Below are 18,506 nucleotides of genomic sequence, written 5' to 3' on the forward strand. Positions count from 1 at the left end.
ATTGAAACACTCGCACGTGAACAAACAAACTCGGGAAGTGCTTGTTATAGACTGATTCTGATTGGTTCTACTGTACAAGCTTGTAACGTCACAGACCAGAAATGCTACGGCACATACAGAAGCTAACCACCTTCCGAAATGCCATCTAGTCTAGTAGATCAGCTAGTCAGATGACGCATAATCGAAGTTCTACTGTATTTCAGAGTTCATTCGGTTCTTTCCCTACATTAAAAGCTAGCTATCAGTTCCTAATTAGTTAGGGATCAGATTTTTAAGTACTAAAAGTTAAAAATGACACCAAGAACACTTGAATGGATGTGATATAGGTTAAAACCGTTTTGAGCCTTGTTCACAACACTCGAAAGATTAACAAAGGAGAGCTGGGACACAAAGACTGGAGAATCAATCTAGTGATGCATGCTTTCTTGTAAATCATGATTGAGGCTGTTTATTTGAACTTGCGTTTGAAAAGTGAGCACTACCTACTGAATCCACCCACAAACCTATGTGAAACTGTAGCCAACAGTAGTGAAAGGCGCAAACTCCGTCATTTAAACAACGAATACAGAATTGTGTCATTTGCTACAATTGGCTACTGCTTGCAAACAGTGGTGACATTGCTTTCTCGTTTATAAATACTGTATAGCTAGTTGGAATATTAGCTTTCAGTACCTAAACATTCACTCCCTACTGAGTTATTCTACCTGCTTAACTAACTGTATTCATTTTCACAGTAGTGGTTCACGAAGCATATACTGAGGATCACGTAAGAGCAGTTCCTAAAAGTCTAACTTGGCCGTCTCTTCAGTGTTGCCAACTAATACCAGTACCAGATATCACCAAAGAGGGTAAAATCACAATGCTACGTACTGAAATAATAATAATAATAATAATAATAATAATAATAATAATAATAATAATAATAATAATAATATAGTGTTAACAATAACAATGTCTTGCTTATTTATCACATCTCATCTTTATGTTGCAAGGTGTTTCCTAAATGGTTCAATAATTTATTTATAAAATAGTATATTTTCCTTCTGGACTTCTTGCTTATTATGTTGGTAATTAGGATTAGTATGATCTAGTATTACAATTTATTTTGTCAGGCAACATGAAATTTATTGCTTTGACTAAAGAATTTACGATTCATGAGACCTAACCTAAAAATGTATTTATTTACTTGCATTTTTATCAGTTTGTTGTACTGTAAACCGAAATCATTGCTGCCAACATAACAGTTAGAAAATAACTGCCAGTTGTATTTCTCAGTACCCGAAATTCGAAACGAAGTTGGTAAAAGAAAATTCAACCTGAGAGCTAGAAAATCACTATAATCCACTAGCATATTTAGTAATAGTGGAAAAATGGTTAGGTTTCACCCTTAGGATATTAAGTAAGCTGATCCGGACTATACCAAGAAATGAAGACATAGATTCGAAAGAAATATGATTTCATTTAAATCTCATCTGTAATGAGTTAAACTTACATGCTTCTGTCCTTGGTTATCAACGGAGGAACTCTTCCTGCGATGGAGGCTGGGGTCTCTGAAGAGAGCTGATGAGGTGGATGTAACCTTCGCTACAGGTGATGTCGTTGACTTCTCAGCATTGGAAGTTGCAGCTTCTGACGCATTTGCCTCTGTGCAGCTCTTTGCACTAGCAGCCAACAATTTCTCTTCACCTTCGCTGTCAGGGGTCCTTTTCTCTTGCTTGCTGGGTTCAACTGTTGCATTGTCTGTTTTCGTGTCTGTTGCAGTGGTTGCATCAGTGACAGCTTCAACTGTAGTTGTTGTTACACTGAGTAGAGATTTTAACTTCCGATCAAAGGTGGATGTGAGACTCGCCAACAAGTCACTGCCTGGAGGTTACAGCAGAAAGCAGAATTGTTAGAATAGTATAAATTAATGAAATCTCTTTTTAATTATTCACACATATGCAACCATAAGCACAAATCTAACCAGTGTTAGAAATATATGATTTTTATAATCACCCATTTATCGAGTTTTCATCAACAAATTATTCTGTTCTTTTCAATGCCCACAGTACATTATTATAATTTTCTCAAAAATGAAAAGTAACTCAGTAAACATATCCAAATACTAAATAAAATCAAAACCGCAATCATTTGCATGTGTCAGATTGTCGATATGTCTATAAAGGAAAATCACTAGTATTTTCAGAATTATACATTTCCATACACATAAAAAATATATAAGAAGAAGGATTTTTGCTTCGAAATATAATTTATCCTGTCACTGGTAATCATATTTAATTCACAAAGAAGAATCAATAATTCACCATTAGATAAAAGCAAACTGCCTGCATCAAATTAGATTCCACAGTCAATTGTTATGTGATCTTGAATATCCTTTGTTAAATTAATTGAGAAATTTTTAAAAGCGACTGAATCTCTCTCAGCAACTACATAATTCAAACAATATCTGCTGTTGGAAATTTCGTCTACAGATGTTTCAGCAATTATTATGGAAATGTAAAAATTAAATATTATACTTTTAAATTTTCGGGGCTACCGGTACTATAAAATCCAGTTTTAAGCTACAAGAGGGTGGAATTCAACTTATGATTTTATGCTGGAGGAAATTAAAGATACACAATTATCAATATTAACGGGACTTAAAATTTATACAGTACCTACAACTAAAATTTTGTAAAGGCAACATAATTAACTTTACTTAAGATTTAAATCATATTCGGTTGCATATACAGGCGCACACGGACTATTTTATGTGAGTCCTGAACGAAAATGGAGACTAAAATGTCATTGACAAAATTTCGTCCAAACAACTTTTAATTGCACAATGTGGCAACACTGTGTTTTGCAAATAAATGTTACTCTTGTAATCATAGTTCAAGTTGTCCATATGCTGCTTTAAAACTTTAAGTTCGTGGTTCTAACTACCTCCCTAGTTTTTTTTTATTTATTTAAATTGATTTTTATTGTCTTTTTGCAATGCACGAATTATTTCTGTGTTGCATCATGTTCCTTTATAACTTAGTAATAAATTATGTTTATCCATTTCTTGTCATTTCATTGTTTGTTAGTTACAGTAATAAACACAATAAACTTTACATTACAGTAGACTGCCATGACATTTTATGTTGTGCAGAATTGCCCAATTGTGCAATTAAAAATTCTTCAGACGAAATTTTGCCACTAACATTTTCTTCTCCAATAACTTTCATTCAGGATTCATACATTGTAGCCAGTGTGCGCGAATTTCGAGACACTCTATATGTATGTAGGCCCTACTATAGAAAATTATTATCAAATGTAACTATGAACAAATCGTTGAAACTCTAACCTAACCAATTAACTGAAGTGCTGTCATATAAAGCATTTCACATTAACTTGTGTTAATATTGTAAATCCCTTCAGCAACATGTAACCTACGACATGACACACCTATGTTGTCATATTCATATAAACATATTGTAATGTATGGTCCAAAATAATTTATTTTGTCCTACATAATAAAATTACTATAAAAACTAAGATCTTTTTTATTCTTGCAAATACTAAATGCCCGGTATTAAAGATACTGATTATAACAATAGTTTGAATGCTAGCTTTACTTCTTCCTAACAAGACTTAGATCCAAAGACCTCTTCCGAAATAAAATAGTCTCTCCATCTATGACGAGATCATCCCACCTCTCTACATTCTAATGAGTTTTAAGATAGGCTTGTAATGGATGGAGTCAATAAGAGAATATTGATCTTTCCATTGTTTTCGGTATCCTTATGTTCCTGGATTTAATGCTTTTCCATTAAATATAGTTTTAATAAGTAACAGCAAATATTTGATTATACCAGTTCAGTGTTAACTGAGCATGCGCAGTATGTATAACTGGAACTTAGAAAATTCGGGTGGCTCAAATTTTGTTTTTGGGTCTGTACAATAATGAAACGAACCAGTAAATCAATTTACTCATTTGTTTCAAAATCTTTATTATTTATTTTCAAATAGTCTACTTGTAAATTCAATCATGTCATATTTAGGCATTTCAAGCTCAAATAAAAAAAAATTAAAAATAGTTCCTTTCATCTTAATTGGTAACCAAATGATTTACATGGAAATCGATTATTATGACCAATTACACAGAAGCTCTGTCATAGGTTACATATGCTTCAGTAACAAACATAATTCTTGTATTTTAACAAGAGTGCAAGTTTATGTGAATGTGGACATCCCTGAAAATAACACATAAAATACGAATTAATTAGCTGATCAAAAAGCCCAAGCTGAAAGACTATGCAAATTGGTTCACAAATGCAACATCAATGTAGGATATCTATCACAGCAAGAACTAAATCACCAGCAACTTAAACCAATTCATCAGGCAATCAGCAGAAACCAAAAATTAATAAATAATATTCTGAAGTAAAAGAACACACAGTTAGTGACACTGAGCCACAAACATAAAACTGTAAATAAAATAATACTGATGACAATAATGTAAGCACATCAGGATAGATTAAGGCAAATTAAACCACAGTAAAAAGTAATTTGTGGCTGTAAGCACAATATTTCTTCATTATAACCAGATTACTTATACTTCATGGCCACTCCAATGTTGTCTGCAAATATTAATTATACATTTCAAATATAAATTACAAAATGGCACTTAACAATAAAATGAATGAACATGCTCTGCATTGATTTACCATGCTTTCCAACTTATATAAATTCATTGAGCTGATAGGTTAATTTACTCATCATTAACCAGTAATGGGACAGTGATTACCTTCTCGAAAATTTAAAAATTAAATTGAAGAAGCCATCACATATAACTGAATTGCTGTCCTACTTAACAAATTTTTTATTTAATGTATGTGTACACCGGGAATGGAGTTTCAGAATCATGCAAAAGCAAAGCTTTTTTATTACAAATGTTTGCAATTCTTTGAAATAATTCTTTGGCTTTACAACTTCCACTTACAAAAGCTTCTGTATTTAAGCGTAAATATCTTGTTCACGTATAAAGACGTCTACTCATAAGAAATGTGTCACATAAATGTGTATTTATTATTACATGGCACATGAAACTAATAACTGGAAAGCCAAAAGCAATACATCGCATTTAAATATACTATTAATTTTAATAAGGTACATTCTTTTCCTGGAATATAAATAGTGCAAAACATGTTGCACATATACTTTCTCATATACGCCAAATGGAAAAGACCATTGCCCAAGAGAAAATGTGGTCATAATTTTTATAATTATTCTGTGTTTGAATGTACACAAGTTTTTATTACTTTGCAGCCATTTTAGGCAGTTAATTATAATTAGTATATCCTATTGGTACAAGTTTTCTAAGTGTTAGCAATAAAAATAAAAATGTGGCCTATTGAAGGCTTGTAAGGTGTTATAATAGTGCAAAAAATACATGCATAGACAGACGGGCATTCCAAAACCAGCATTTGGTTCAGGATTTCTGATATCCTATTCACCAAAATTTTGCGAATGAATAATTTTACATACACAATACTTTCCCTATACATATATGAGAAAGTAAAAATAATCAATTCAAAATGCCTTCATCCTATGAAATCACATTATTCATCAGTTTATCTCCAAAAATACTATGAAGTCTAAAGTTTATTTAATATTTCACACCACCATATGAACTAACTGACGATGACATAAGGTACTGTTAAACATGATAAGTTGTATGTGATCGACTGCTATCATTACACAGAGTATGAGCTATACAGACAAAAAGTTATGTTACATATTTTCAAGACAAACAACAATCGATCAGTAAAATTCTTACATAAGATAGGAAACAGCGAAACGAGAATAAAAAAACTTCGAATGTGATACCAAAAACATTATGAACAGTTTAAAACCAAAATTACACGCAACTTTCTAATTGCTAGTAGCCTGATAAGAAACAAGCATTTCGTAGGCATAATTGTGCATCTGATTCTTACAACATTCACTTCACTTGCTAATACAATTGATGCTTTGAATACCAAAGCCAGAAGAAAATAAAACATGGTAATTATGTCTTCGAACTTTGATGAAAGAATCACACAATTTCTGTTCTTTGTTCAAAGTCATATGAAACGGGATGAATAATTGCTAGTGTCTAGACCCAGATGGTTTTATTTTTAAACTTCCTTTCTGCAGGGTATATATTAATTTTCTGTGAACGCAACTGTTTTTAAACATGACGAAAATGTATTTCAACTATTCGATGACAATGATTTCTAGGATTCACAGCACATTGCTCTCGTAAGCCCAGAGATATTATTTTTTAATATTCGTCAGGAAATGGTAATTAAATTATACAATAATAATTAATATAAAGACAAAATTTACAATCTATTAATAACATGGAATGTCGTAATATTAATTTGCAAACTATTTAGTTGAAAATAGTACGGAATTAAGTTTAAATTAATTAATAAACATTCGTAAATACAAAAGGAAAAACAGTGAAGTTATAGAAACGTTAGCTCAGCTTCAAAATCACATTCCTTTATGAACTTTGAGAAAAACCATTCTGAAGCATCAGTAATCAATGACTTAAGTACCGGTACAAATAACCACAACGTTAAAATTTTTATGTTACAGCTTCAAAGAATGGAAATTACCTTAAGGGGTTAGGTACAGCTTACAGCAGTAAAATTTTGGAAATATTGAAAAATTTTTTTCTCCATTACTGAATCTTATACAATAACGAAAATTGGTATGTGTAAAACACTGTCCTTCTGCTATATGAAAACAATATTTTTAAGATTTAAAAAAAATCATTTACATTGTTTTTTTTTTTTGTCAAAATTCATTTCACTGTGCAGTGATGGAACATTTCCCACATAACTCAAAAACTATCCAACATTCTCTGATGAAATTTTTTGTGTGTATTTATGCATGTTATATCTACAATATGATGCAAGATCACTTCTCTAGCTTGGAACATTGTCTAATAAAAAATAAATTCATTTAAAAAATGGTCAAGTATCAGTACTTTCTTCTAATACAAAATAAAAAAGTATTATTTATTAAGGAATGTAGTTGAAAGATATATTGTAAACACGAGTTTCAGTAATAAAATAAAAGAGAGAGAATATGAAAAAGTTAATAAGTTTATGAATTATGAGGGAAACGCTTCATCACTGCACAGTGAACTGACACCATTTTGAATTTGTAAAAAAAATATATATATATATATATATATATATATTTTTTTTTTTAAATCGTAAGAATATTTTTTTCATATAGCAGAAGGACAGTGTTTTACATACACCAGTTTTCATTATTGCACAAGATACAGTAATGGAGGAAAAAATTTTGGATATTTCCAAAAATTTTACTGCTCTAAGCTGTATGTAAAAGGACTGAAGTATGATGTCTACAGCAGTGATTTTCAAATCGAACACTGCCATCGTAATGGTACTACCTTGGTCTCTGCATAACTTCCTGTATCTTCTTCTATCAAAATTGGTTTCATTGTTAAACGTAACTTTTAAAATTTGCGAATGTGTTGTTTTAATAGGTATTCTCTGTATTTGTTGGTACTACAATAATGACTGTCTTTACAATATGTATTTGCAAGGACTTGAAATGTGGGTTGAAAAAAAATTGAAATTATAAAGACATTAATTGCAGATCATTAGTGTGTAATTTCTTATGCAATGTGATTGCAATCCTACCAAAAAGAAACAATAATGCCCCTAAAAGAAAGCCATATGACACTCCAGAACCCAACTGCGTGTTCGAAACTCAATGATAAAGGTGAAATTAAGATTTTGAGGTTAACAGTTTCTGACAGCTAAAAAGGCGAACATTTAACAGTTTGTTAAAATATTCAGGTTGCATATTTTCCTTTGTTCTATTTTTTAAATTTTCTATATGAATATTAGAGTGGTGTTAAGGTGCAGAAGAAAATTATTTTTTATTCTAGCACAAACATTTCAAATTCCTCTTTTAATAGTCAATTCACATTTTTGTTATGATTATTTTATTAGTTTAAATGTCATGTTGCATTCAAATTTGCAACTGTTCATATAAAATTGAGAATTTTAAGTAAGAAAAAGTTAATTCATTGAATTTAAATTCCAAATATCATACGTGAATCTTTCATCAAGTTCCTATAAACAGTGTTTCCTGCACTATAGTAGGGCTTCATGAGCAGTTAGAAACATACAACATGACAAAATAAAAAATCTCAAGAGAAAATTTGTATCATTCAACTAACAGACTATTACTTTCTCATTATAGCCTATTCATTCCACAAAGAGTTGACGATATGAAGAAACAGAAGATTTTGACGACCACTGGATAATCTATAATACTAAATACAGAAAGCACATAAAGCAAAAACATTACTCAGAGTTCTAAAGTATAAAAAGTATTACAGATATTTTACGAGTGTGGGGACCAGTTCAAATGTTCAAGTGGACACAATTAGAAGCTACGAGACTAATCACAATTTCTTTACATTTCTACTATTATTTTTAATTTCAAAATAAGTGGCAACTTTCGAAGAAAATAAAGAAATGGTTTACACACGTATTCTATAAATTATTTAAAAAAACTGATCTTACATATGTTATTTGATTTAGCATTACATATGCCTTACAGATACCGAAAGCTGTTAGTACCAATTGGGTGTTATAGACTAATAAATCATCAGTAAATTATTAACACAGAGCAGTTTACAATTTGAACTGCATATTTATTTATAGTACATAAGCCCGTTTAATGGAGTGCCTTTGGTCCCACTACTGAACCAGAAATTGACTTCAGTGTTAAATAATTACAAAAACAAAATAAAATAAGACAACAGCAACATGACAACAAACTTAAACACTGTCAGGCAGGTGAGTTAGGGCAGCAGTTGAGTGAGTGATGTGAGAGAGCACCAGGCAGAGATATAAATACAGAGAGTGAAGGGAGATGCAGCCAGCAGCAGCGGGCGAGGGGGCAAGAAGACCCCCTCCTTACCTCTCCGCAACCTGCCTAATGCTTCTGACGGTGAAAACTTGAGGCCTGCATGGTGGTGATGGTGGTGGTGGTGGGTAGTGGTGCTGCTGCTGTTGATGGGGCAACCAGGGCTGCCGGTGGTGGTAGTGGTGCTTGAGGGTTTGCTGATGAAGGTTGTTTGTGGATGTAAATGTGATAGGAAGCACCATAGGCTCGGGCTTGTCGCCTGCCTGTTTCCATTATCGGCAAAAAGGGAAGAAAGAATGCAAAATGGAGAAATGGAAGAAGAAGATTTGAGGAGGAAGAATTAAAAAAAAAAGTGAAGGAAAAGAAATACTAAATTACCATTCCTTCATCAACCAACCACACAAATGTTACATCATATATACCTAAGTAAAAGAGGATACTGCAAAACTACTACATCAAGTAATACATATTTATATATGGTAATAGCATGACCTTGAAGTATATTGCAGGGAACCTCAAAATTTATATTATTCTAATCAACTTTTACCAACTGTTCAAGTTTGTATGTGTATACCGATATATTTAAATTCGTGCTACTTGAATCTTGCATGTTCTATTCCACTATGAGATCATTAGTAGCTCATATTTCATTTAACTTCACCCCTTATCACATATGTAACAGATTGATCAGCCTAATGGACTTCCAACACAACAAATTTTATCAGATTTACTATACTGCTATCTAGCGACTGCAAAAGAAGTCACATTTTAACCCTAATTGAATTACATGGACTAATAGCTTGCAGCGGTACTTCCATTTAGCAGTTGCTACCAAAAAAATACCTTTTCGATGGTAGAAGCTCTGGTGATTGTTAATATGTTACCAAATGCAGAAAAAGTGCGCTCACTGTGTATATTCGATGGTGACATCCAGAGTACTCTAATGCAGTTCTGAGAAAATAACCCGTGATCTTCTTTTAGTCCCAGCAGACATTTAATGGCATCCATATTCTTCTCTTCTGACAACTGTCTGTAATTTCTCTTTTTATATTGCCATTTTATAACATGGGATTGTCCAAACTAATATATACGTGATCAGGGCTTCTACAGAGCATTCAACTCGGCTTTAAGCTGGAATACACGCATCAGACATGCTTGCATGGCTGGCATAGCCAGTATCATTATTGATCTGTATTTTCAATCATACAACTTTAATTAGGTATATTTTTATTTCAGGAGTACTAACATGTTTAATACAAATTACGGTATTCAAAGTGGTGTTTATCTGCATTCACACTTTTTTGACATCTTTTTATGAACTGACATTCACTCACAAAAGTTCTATGTATTTCTGTGGTGCTCGCTAGTTCTCTCCGTATATTGTCTCCAGGTTCGGCTATAGGTAAGGGTTACACGAATCAACTATTTAATATCAGATACCAACCAATCATTTTTTTATGGTTTTATAGGTTGTGAATAACAATTTCACTAAAAAGATGTTGAAATGTCTGAATGCAGACAGACACAACTTTCAACAACTCTTACGTTACAGATTAGTACTCATAAAAATTAGAATATAATTGTGTGCATATTATTAATCAAAGTTACATGAAGAAAAGTACATGGGGGGTTACAGATCGCTAATGAGTTCATGATGCAGTCTACACCAGCCATGCAAGCATGTCTGATACATGTGTTCCCAGCTATAAGCCGAGTTGAATGCTCTGTATATGCAACATATATAGTATAAAGTTTCTATTTAAATCATTTATAGTGCTTTATCAGTGGCTACACATTATCTTTTTACATTCTTAAGTCAAGATGTCGGCTGAAATCTTATGTAGTAACTCAAAATCATGATAAAAAAAATATCAACTAAAATAAAAATGTAAATTTAGGCTTTTATGGTAAATATAAGTCGTGGATTTTACATCTGATCATGAGCAGATAGTGCGTTGCTCCACAAGATTGTCTGTGATGATGGGTGGCCTCCCACTGCACTCGTCATGCACATTTTGGCATCCTGTTGAAAATTGTCTACAGCAGCAATGCACCATCTGCTTGCCCATAGACCTGGTACAACTGACGATAAATTTCAATTGGCGCTATGCCCTGTGCATTCAAAAACTTTATCATTGATCGCACTTCACATGCTGCGGGAGCTGGAATAGGAGTGTCCATCTCCAACCAATGCAACGAAGCTACTGGGAGCACTCAGGAAGTTCCGCTAGTGTATGCACCATGCCAGGACATTACTGTATCATGTACACACAGTCGCTTTGCGCAACATATGGTTTGCTAGCTGTGGGACGAGTGGGAAAGTTACTTTATGGACGCGCCTCGTATATTATATTTTCAGGATGGCAATGTTAGATAAACATGAGATAATAACGAGAGTTTTAATTACTTTATTGACAAACAGATTTCATTAAAATCTAAAGAAAAAAGCTTTTCGCGCCCTTATCACGCATGTATTAATATTAGACTTCCACCCCACCCCCATTACGAACTATTTCTCTTCTTACTAACCACTTCTCATGTGAAAGAATGAGAACACACAAGATTCCAACTTTAAGATGTAACACAATTGAAAAATAATCAGTTATACTTAAAAATATTTTATGTAATTAAGTAATTATAATTTTAAATCCCTTCATAAAATTTCCGTTCGAATATGGAAACCATATTTAGTATCTAATTCCCAGACCTAGACAATATAAATAATTAAATATCTCTGAAGTAGCAATAGTGCATTAAATGGCAATAATCGATTCAAATCTCACAACAATTTTATTCATATTACACAAGATTTTTACAGATGAGAATTAAGTAGTTGTGATAAACTACTTTGCTTATGGAAAATCTTAAATTTCGTAGATGAATGTCACTTTTTAGTATGTATTTATCATAAATCAATCAATCAATCAATCAATCAATCAATCAAAGGACATTATGGAGCATGTCGATTTCACAAAATGCTTCCACTCTGTTCTGTCTTTTGCTGTCATTTATCATAAATGTAAGTTAAAATACGACAATATCTAATTAATTCAGAAATCAATATATATTCTTCAAATGAAACAACATATATGTGTTATTTGTGTTTCTATTAGTACCAGTAGCTCTGTAATGATCTGATTAAATTTCACTATAAATTCAAAATTAATGTCAGTACTTAGAATAATATTTAATAGGGATCAGCTATTTAAATTATATCAAGGAATTATAAACTAATTTTTCTTTCTAGTATGCTACTCCATACATTTTTACTGTACCGCATTTATCAAGGGCATGCAAATACCACAACTAATATGACTATTTCATGAACATATTTACTACAACCAGAATAAATCCAATGAATATAAGACAAATAAAACAAGAGTTCTTAAATCTAAAATTCGTAATATAAAAAAAACTGTATCTTATAAATAGTGGAGTTCTACTGACAAAAGACAAGTAAGACAAGAAGCTATCACCAACCTAGGCCAAATGTCTCAAAGCAGGAAATTGTAACTTCAAAATACAAACAGTAAATAGTTTCAAAATGGAGTATGAACGCCCCTTTTTTATATTTTATGTGTCACAAAATAAAATAAAACTTTTGAATTACTACTATCCAACCTAAAAAAAATAATGCAGAAATAGCTTGCATGCCTAACATGTGCAGAGAAATATAGTTTGAAGAACACAGAGATCAAGTCCCATTTTCTTATACTTGTAACTTTAAACTTATAAAAATAATTGCTTGTATATATCAAATACTGGTACAGGTTCTCAGAATCCCAATAACCTTGAAACAAATAGGTTAAATTATTTTATATTTTGAACTACAAGTAGTCCTCATGTTTTAGGAAAAATGTGAACACTTTCAACACAAATTTAAAAGGACATCTGTATTTTAATAAGTGTTATGATAACAATTTTGACGCTTTCAGTTGCATATACTTATACAATAAATTTCTGATGGAACTCAAATAATAATAAGTAATGTCAGTAATCGTACAAATTTTAATTTTATACTAATGTCAAAATATGAATCAAATTAAGATAACTTTAATTTGGTGTGTGACATTAATAGAAACAAACAAGCTATTCTTTTGTTAATTAATCAGGAAAATAATTGTTTAATTATATTAACTGCTAGTTAGTAAGTAAAATAAAAGTAAAAGTAAAATAAAATCATTCACATATTTATTATGTACTTTGTTGACAATAATTTTATTCTACAATTTGGAATTTCTCGTTAGAGATCTTTCCTTCTCCACTCTGTCATAGAGTAGTGATCGACAGGACTTTTGTCATCACACTTCTCTAGCTGAAGTGGCGAATCGAAGCCGAAACAGAGAAAACGCAAAATATAAATAGAGTTTACACTCTTGAAAATATAAGTTTGTGTTTTCATAGATCTTTGCCAAAGGTTTGATCCTTTGATTGAATTTGGTATTATCCTTTGCATTCTTTGGATCTTCCAAAAGCTTTGGCCTGTGATACACAAAATGGGATGATACTTTTTGATTCAGTTTTTTATTCTACTGATCGACACAGTGAACATGTGTAAAGGCAACTGGCAGAAGCATACCACGTGACGTCATATGTCTTGACATACAACTTGCTGCTACCCAAGGTTACCACTGGAAAAATATCGTTAAATGTAACAGATTTTTATATTAAGACAGTGGAGAAGTGTTGCAACTAATATTTTAATTTTCCAAACACAATATATTTAGCTCTGGAAAAACAACTAAGGAGAAATTAGTAAAGTACTTTGTGTGGCATTGTATGGGACAGAAACATGGACATTACGACGAAGTGAAGAGAAGCGACTAGAAACAATCGAAACATGGATATGGAGAAGAATGGAGCATGTGAAGTGGACAGACAGAATAAGAAATGAAGTTGTGTTGGAAAGAGTGAGCGAAGAAAGAATGATGCTGAAACTGATCAGGAAGAGAAAAAAGAATTGGTTGGGTCACTGGCTGAGAAGAAACTGTCTGCTGAAGGATGAACTGGAATTAATGGTGAACAGGAGAAGAGTTTGAGGCAGAAGAAGATATCAGAAAATAGGAAAGATTGGGGAATGCTGCCCTTGGACTGAAAACTATGAATAAATGAATATGTTTACCTATTTTATAATTTTTTGGTTACCAGCAACAATAAATGGTTTCAGGTTTGGTTTAAAGGAATCACTGTTTCACCTTTCGCTTTCTCCATGTCACAATATTTTATGACATTGTAAGCAATATGCATAGCCTTGCTGTGTAGAACAGGTCGTTGATTAGAATTACATTTTGGCTCACCTTACATAGGAATATCCTCCTTCACCACTGCTTTCAACCTGACTGACTTATAGAAGTGTGTAAAACTTAGTGATGTTCTTTACATGACGCTAGCTATTGTCCTAGATCATATATATAACAGATAAATCATCCCTATGTTAAAATCGGTACCACTTTGAAGAGAACAACTGCCAGGATTGCCACCTGTCTTCCATAAACGAACACGAGATGGCAGTACAGTCGCTAATGCAATTCAAATGGGAGTTATGACGTGACTCCTTACGTAACAACTAGATGGCAGCATAGTAAACCTGACAAAAGTTGTTACCGTCAAAGCCTGTAAGGCCAAGCAATCTGGGTATATATGATCTAGGCTATTGTGGTGAACTCCACATAACTGAGCAACAGCAGCACCTCCAATCTGATACTCATGTTTGCTGTGTCAACCATTAATGAAGTTGAACTGTACTGAGATCGCTCACTACATGTGCATACATTTTGCATTGTACCAGTATTTTATTATGTTGACAAATATCAAATATTAAAAGGTTAACTAACACAGTATGATGAAAAATGATAATGAACAATGTAGATAAATTTGGGACTTGTTCTCTAAAGAAAATGATACCGTACACAACTCTGGAATAGGCCTAATACAAATCTTTCCTCTATACAAGACAGATGGAAGAAGTTTTAGTGATTGTGTGTCACAAGTGTTTACATATAGCAAGTGTAGACTATATTACAACAGTAAGATACATGCAAGTTGCAACATCAAATTTATGGTGCAACTATGAATATTGCGCAACTGAGCAACGGGCAACATGAATGGTGCTCTCACATGAACAGTTTAACAAACCAATTAGGCCTCAGCTACGAGAAACATGAAAGCTCACATAAAAGAAAGCTCGACTTAATGAACATAAACTATTTTAATATATAATGAAATCCTAGTTTCTAAAAATATCAAAACATAATAGATTCTAAAAGATTAAAAAATACATGAAGTTTTTATATATAGCAAAAACATGTGACAGATACAAAATTACTGTTTTATTAGGATCACTTTACAAGCTAAATTGTGAAATAAGCTCTATGGAAAAGGAAAATAAAGAAAAAAGCAACAAAGTTAAACTTAAGATCTTGGCTAATTTTAAATACGTCAATAAATAATCACCCTCTCGTAATTACGCAATGAAGTGAAAAAGGAATCAAACTTTAGAATTAAGATCGTAATACTAGTTATACTGGCAGCACTAAGATTGTGATTATTATTTCTTTTCTGCCCTAACCTCACTACCAGTACTTTTCTACTTTTAAGACAACTAATACTGGTAGGTATCCATATTCCCTTATTTTTGTAACTATTCCAATGGAGTTTCTCAATGGTTAACATATCATCTGACATTATTAAATCATTATAATTTGAATGTCTAAAAATATTTAAAAAAATACAATATTGATACTATCCATGTTGACACCCTAACCTCACTATTTTCAAGATAGCAAGTAGGCAACATTATTCTCTCTCTTTTTCTTTTTTTAAATCCTAACGGTTTCTCAAAAGTTAAGTGTGCCATCTGATTTTATTATTATAATTCTGATCTGAATATTTAAAAATTTACCTTCCAAATAATTATGTACTTTTCAGGGTTTAAATTGTAGGAGAGAGGGGTTGGGGGGAAGGAAAAATTACGTTAATATTTTCATGGAAATTTATGCTTAGTTACTGGTAATCTACTAACATATTGCATTTAAAAACTTGGCGCATGCTAAAGATTTGAAAGTGTTCCACATACTCCATACCAAAAGAAATAAACTATATAAAGGAGGAAATTTTATTGTAATTAGGTTCCAATTCTAACCAAATGTAATGATACGACTTACTGTCTCATGTTTCATGTACTTAAAACATTCAATAAAAGACTTAAATGTATTATTTTAATTATTATGGTGCGAAATTTTTTGGATTTTGGCTAGTACCATCAATACAGAAACATTCAAAGTTTTATGTATCAGCTCCATCTGAAGAGACAACGGAAGGGAAAACCATCTGTTGGATCTGTTACTATGAGCAGAATTGAAATCAACAGATAGATTCTCCTTTCCTTCCATTAGATCTAATATGTAGTGCCGAAATGCATAATGTTTCTGCATCTGGAGCAAGATACAAAAATCCAAAAATTCTTGCATCACAATGACCACTGCAAAGTTTTATCATACTAATTTTAATTACTGCTACATAAACTATCACAAATGCAGTGGACATTTATTGTAATATGCATTCAGTGATACTTTTAAAAAATGTGAGCAATTTATTGCATCACAACTGATTAAGAGCCACTGAAATAACTAACATTTTGAAAATAAAATCAATGATATTTAAATTTATTGCTTATTATATATTTCAGATTTTGTATATTTAATTAAACTGGTAATGAATCAGTTTTCCACACATTTAAGCCAATATTTTGAGGAGGGTATGGCAGAATTTGTATCAGAGAAACTGCACAAGAGCATGTGTTACCAGTATTTTCTGTTAGCAGCTGCCAAAAATTGTGGATATTTATAATCTTTGTTTTTGTAATGCACATTATGTTCCTCATCTACAGAATATTTTACATACTGCATAGACAGAACAACGAACTACTTTATGGGATTCAAATTTGATCCAGACCTCATTTATGTATTTGGGAACATTGCAGAACACATAAAAAATTCAAACCCTGATTATTTTTCAAATCATTCCACCAATTAATTGATAAACTTCTGCCAACGACCAGAAAGCTTCTTTATTCTTTTTTGAAAGAATGTAAGAATGTCTTTCATTGACTGTACAGACATTTCAGCAGTCCATACAGGTGAAGTCACTCGCATGGGGATAAATCCAGACCAGTACTTCACAATCAAGTTCAGTAAGAGTATCTCGTGTGATTTTTGCGGAGTGAGGATTGGCGTTGTCATGAAGGAGGGTGATGCCTTTAGACAATTTTTCCATGTCTTCTGAATCTTAGGCTTTCTCGATTTTCCTTTCAAATTGCTACTACATATGCTGTTTTCATTGTTTTTTATCTATAAGAAAATCGATTAACATCGGTCTTTCCATGTCTGTGTCCCATAACATGATGTCAATTATCATTCTCTCAGATGATTTTACTTTTAACATTTTTTGGTGGTGACGAATCTGAAAGTTTCCATTCCTTGCTAGCAATCTCAGTTTCAAAAGTATAGTACAGGTACTCAAATCTCATTGGTTGCCATAATTCTATCATGATGCTCTTGGTTACAGTGCTGGTGGTGTTTGAAACTAAATTCAATTTGCCTTGCTTTGTTCTCTTCAGTCAGATTTTTGGGCACTGGTACTCATTTTCCACATAATTTTTAAAATATTTGGTGTTGGTGAATAATTTGCTCATGATACCAACACTAATATTTACTTTCAAGCGCAGAAATAAAGACAGCTCTTTTTGCAGACGACATGGTCATGTCGACATCTTCCCCACAAATAGTCAAATCCAAAACTTCAATGGAAAAGGCTCTGATCCTATTAGAAAAGTGGACTGACAACAATTTGATGGCCATAAATACTGATAAAACAACGTTTAAAATATTTAGCTTGAAGAAAAAAATCCCAAAACTAAATCTACAGTTCAAGAAAACAAACCTGAGACAAACATATGAAACGAAATATTTAGGGACAATTTTTGATTCAAAATTATCTTGGAGAAATCATATTGAAGCAGTAGTAAACAAATCAACAAAAAGACTTCCAATTTTAAAGAGATTAGCTGGAGCAAAGTGGGGTAGTAATCGGCAGACTTTGAACATCACGTACAAAACATTCATCAAGCCAATACTTCTCTACAATGCGGAGGTATTAATTACAGCAAATAATTTCAACCTGAATCGATTAGAAGTATGCCAAAATCAGGCCCTGCGACTAATAACTGGTGCAGCAAAATCAACTCCAATCACGGCAATGCAAGCCCTAACCCAGAACCCTCCAATATATCTCACTCTAGAGGAACAGGCACTAACACATCATGAAAAGTGCTACAGTTAACAACGACAAAATGGGAAAAAAGACTGTTACAACCAACCAAGTTGAAAACACAAACAAGTTTCCTGTCCAAAGTCACGGAAATAAAAATAGAATTGAATCTCCCTAAATCTAAAGAAAACATTTTAAGCAGAGAAAACCCTCTAACCTTCGAACCAATTAACATTCAACTAGATTTAGAAGAACCAGTTACAAAATCTGAAACTTCCAAACCTGTAATAAAAGCACTAGCATTAGAAGCT

General features: G+C 32.4%; 1 protein-coding gene across 17 annotated transcripts in view; it reads right to left on the reverse strand.

Moving 5' to 3' along the window:
* RhoGAP19D (Rho GTPase activating protein at 19D) overlaps positions 1–18,506 on the reverse strand; it is a 554,578-nt gene that overhangs the window by 5,294 nt on the left and 530,778 nt on the right. For 15 of the 17 annotated variants that reach the window (XM_069821517.1, XM_069821525.1, XM_069821534.1 and 12 more), the window contains 2 exons: positions 8,983–9,191; positions 1,493–1,863 (listed from right to left, as the gene is read on the reverse strand). In XM_069821517.1, the coding sequence (XP_069677618.1) occupies positions 1,493–1,863; positions 8,983–9,191 (580 nt within the window). Of the gene's footprint in view, positions 1–1,492; positions 1,864–8,982; positions 9,192–18,506 lie in introns of those variants that run through there. The other 2 variants (XM_069821576.1, XM_069821544.1) reach the window with 2 other exon arrangements.

The sequence above is a fragment of the Periplaneta americana genome, chromosome 1, assembly GCF_040183065.1.
Source record: "Periplaneta americana isolate PAMFEO1 chromosome 1, P.americana_PAMFEO1_priV1, whole genome shotgun sequence".
Taxonomy (NCBI): Eukaryota; Metazoa; Arthropoda; class Insecta; order Blattodea; family Blattidae; genus Periplaneta; species Periplaneta americana.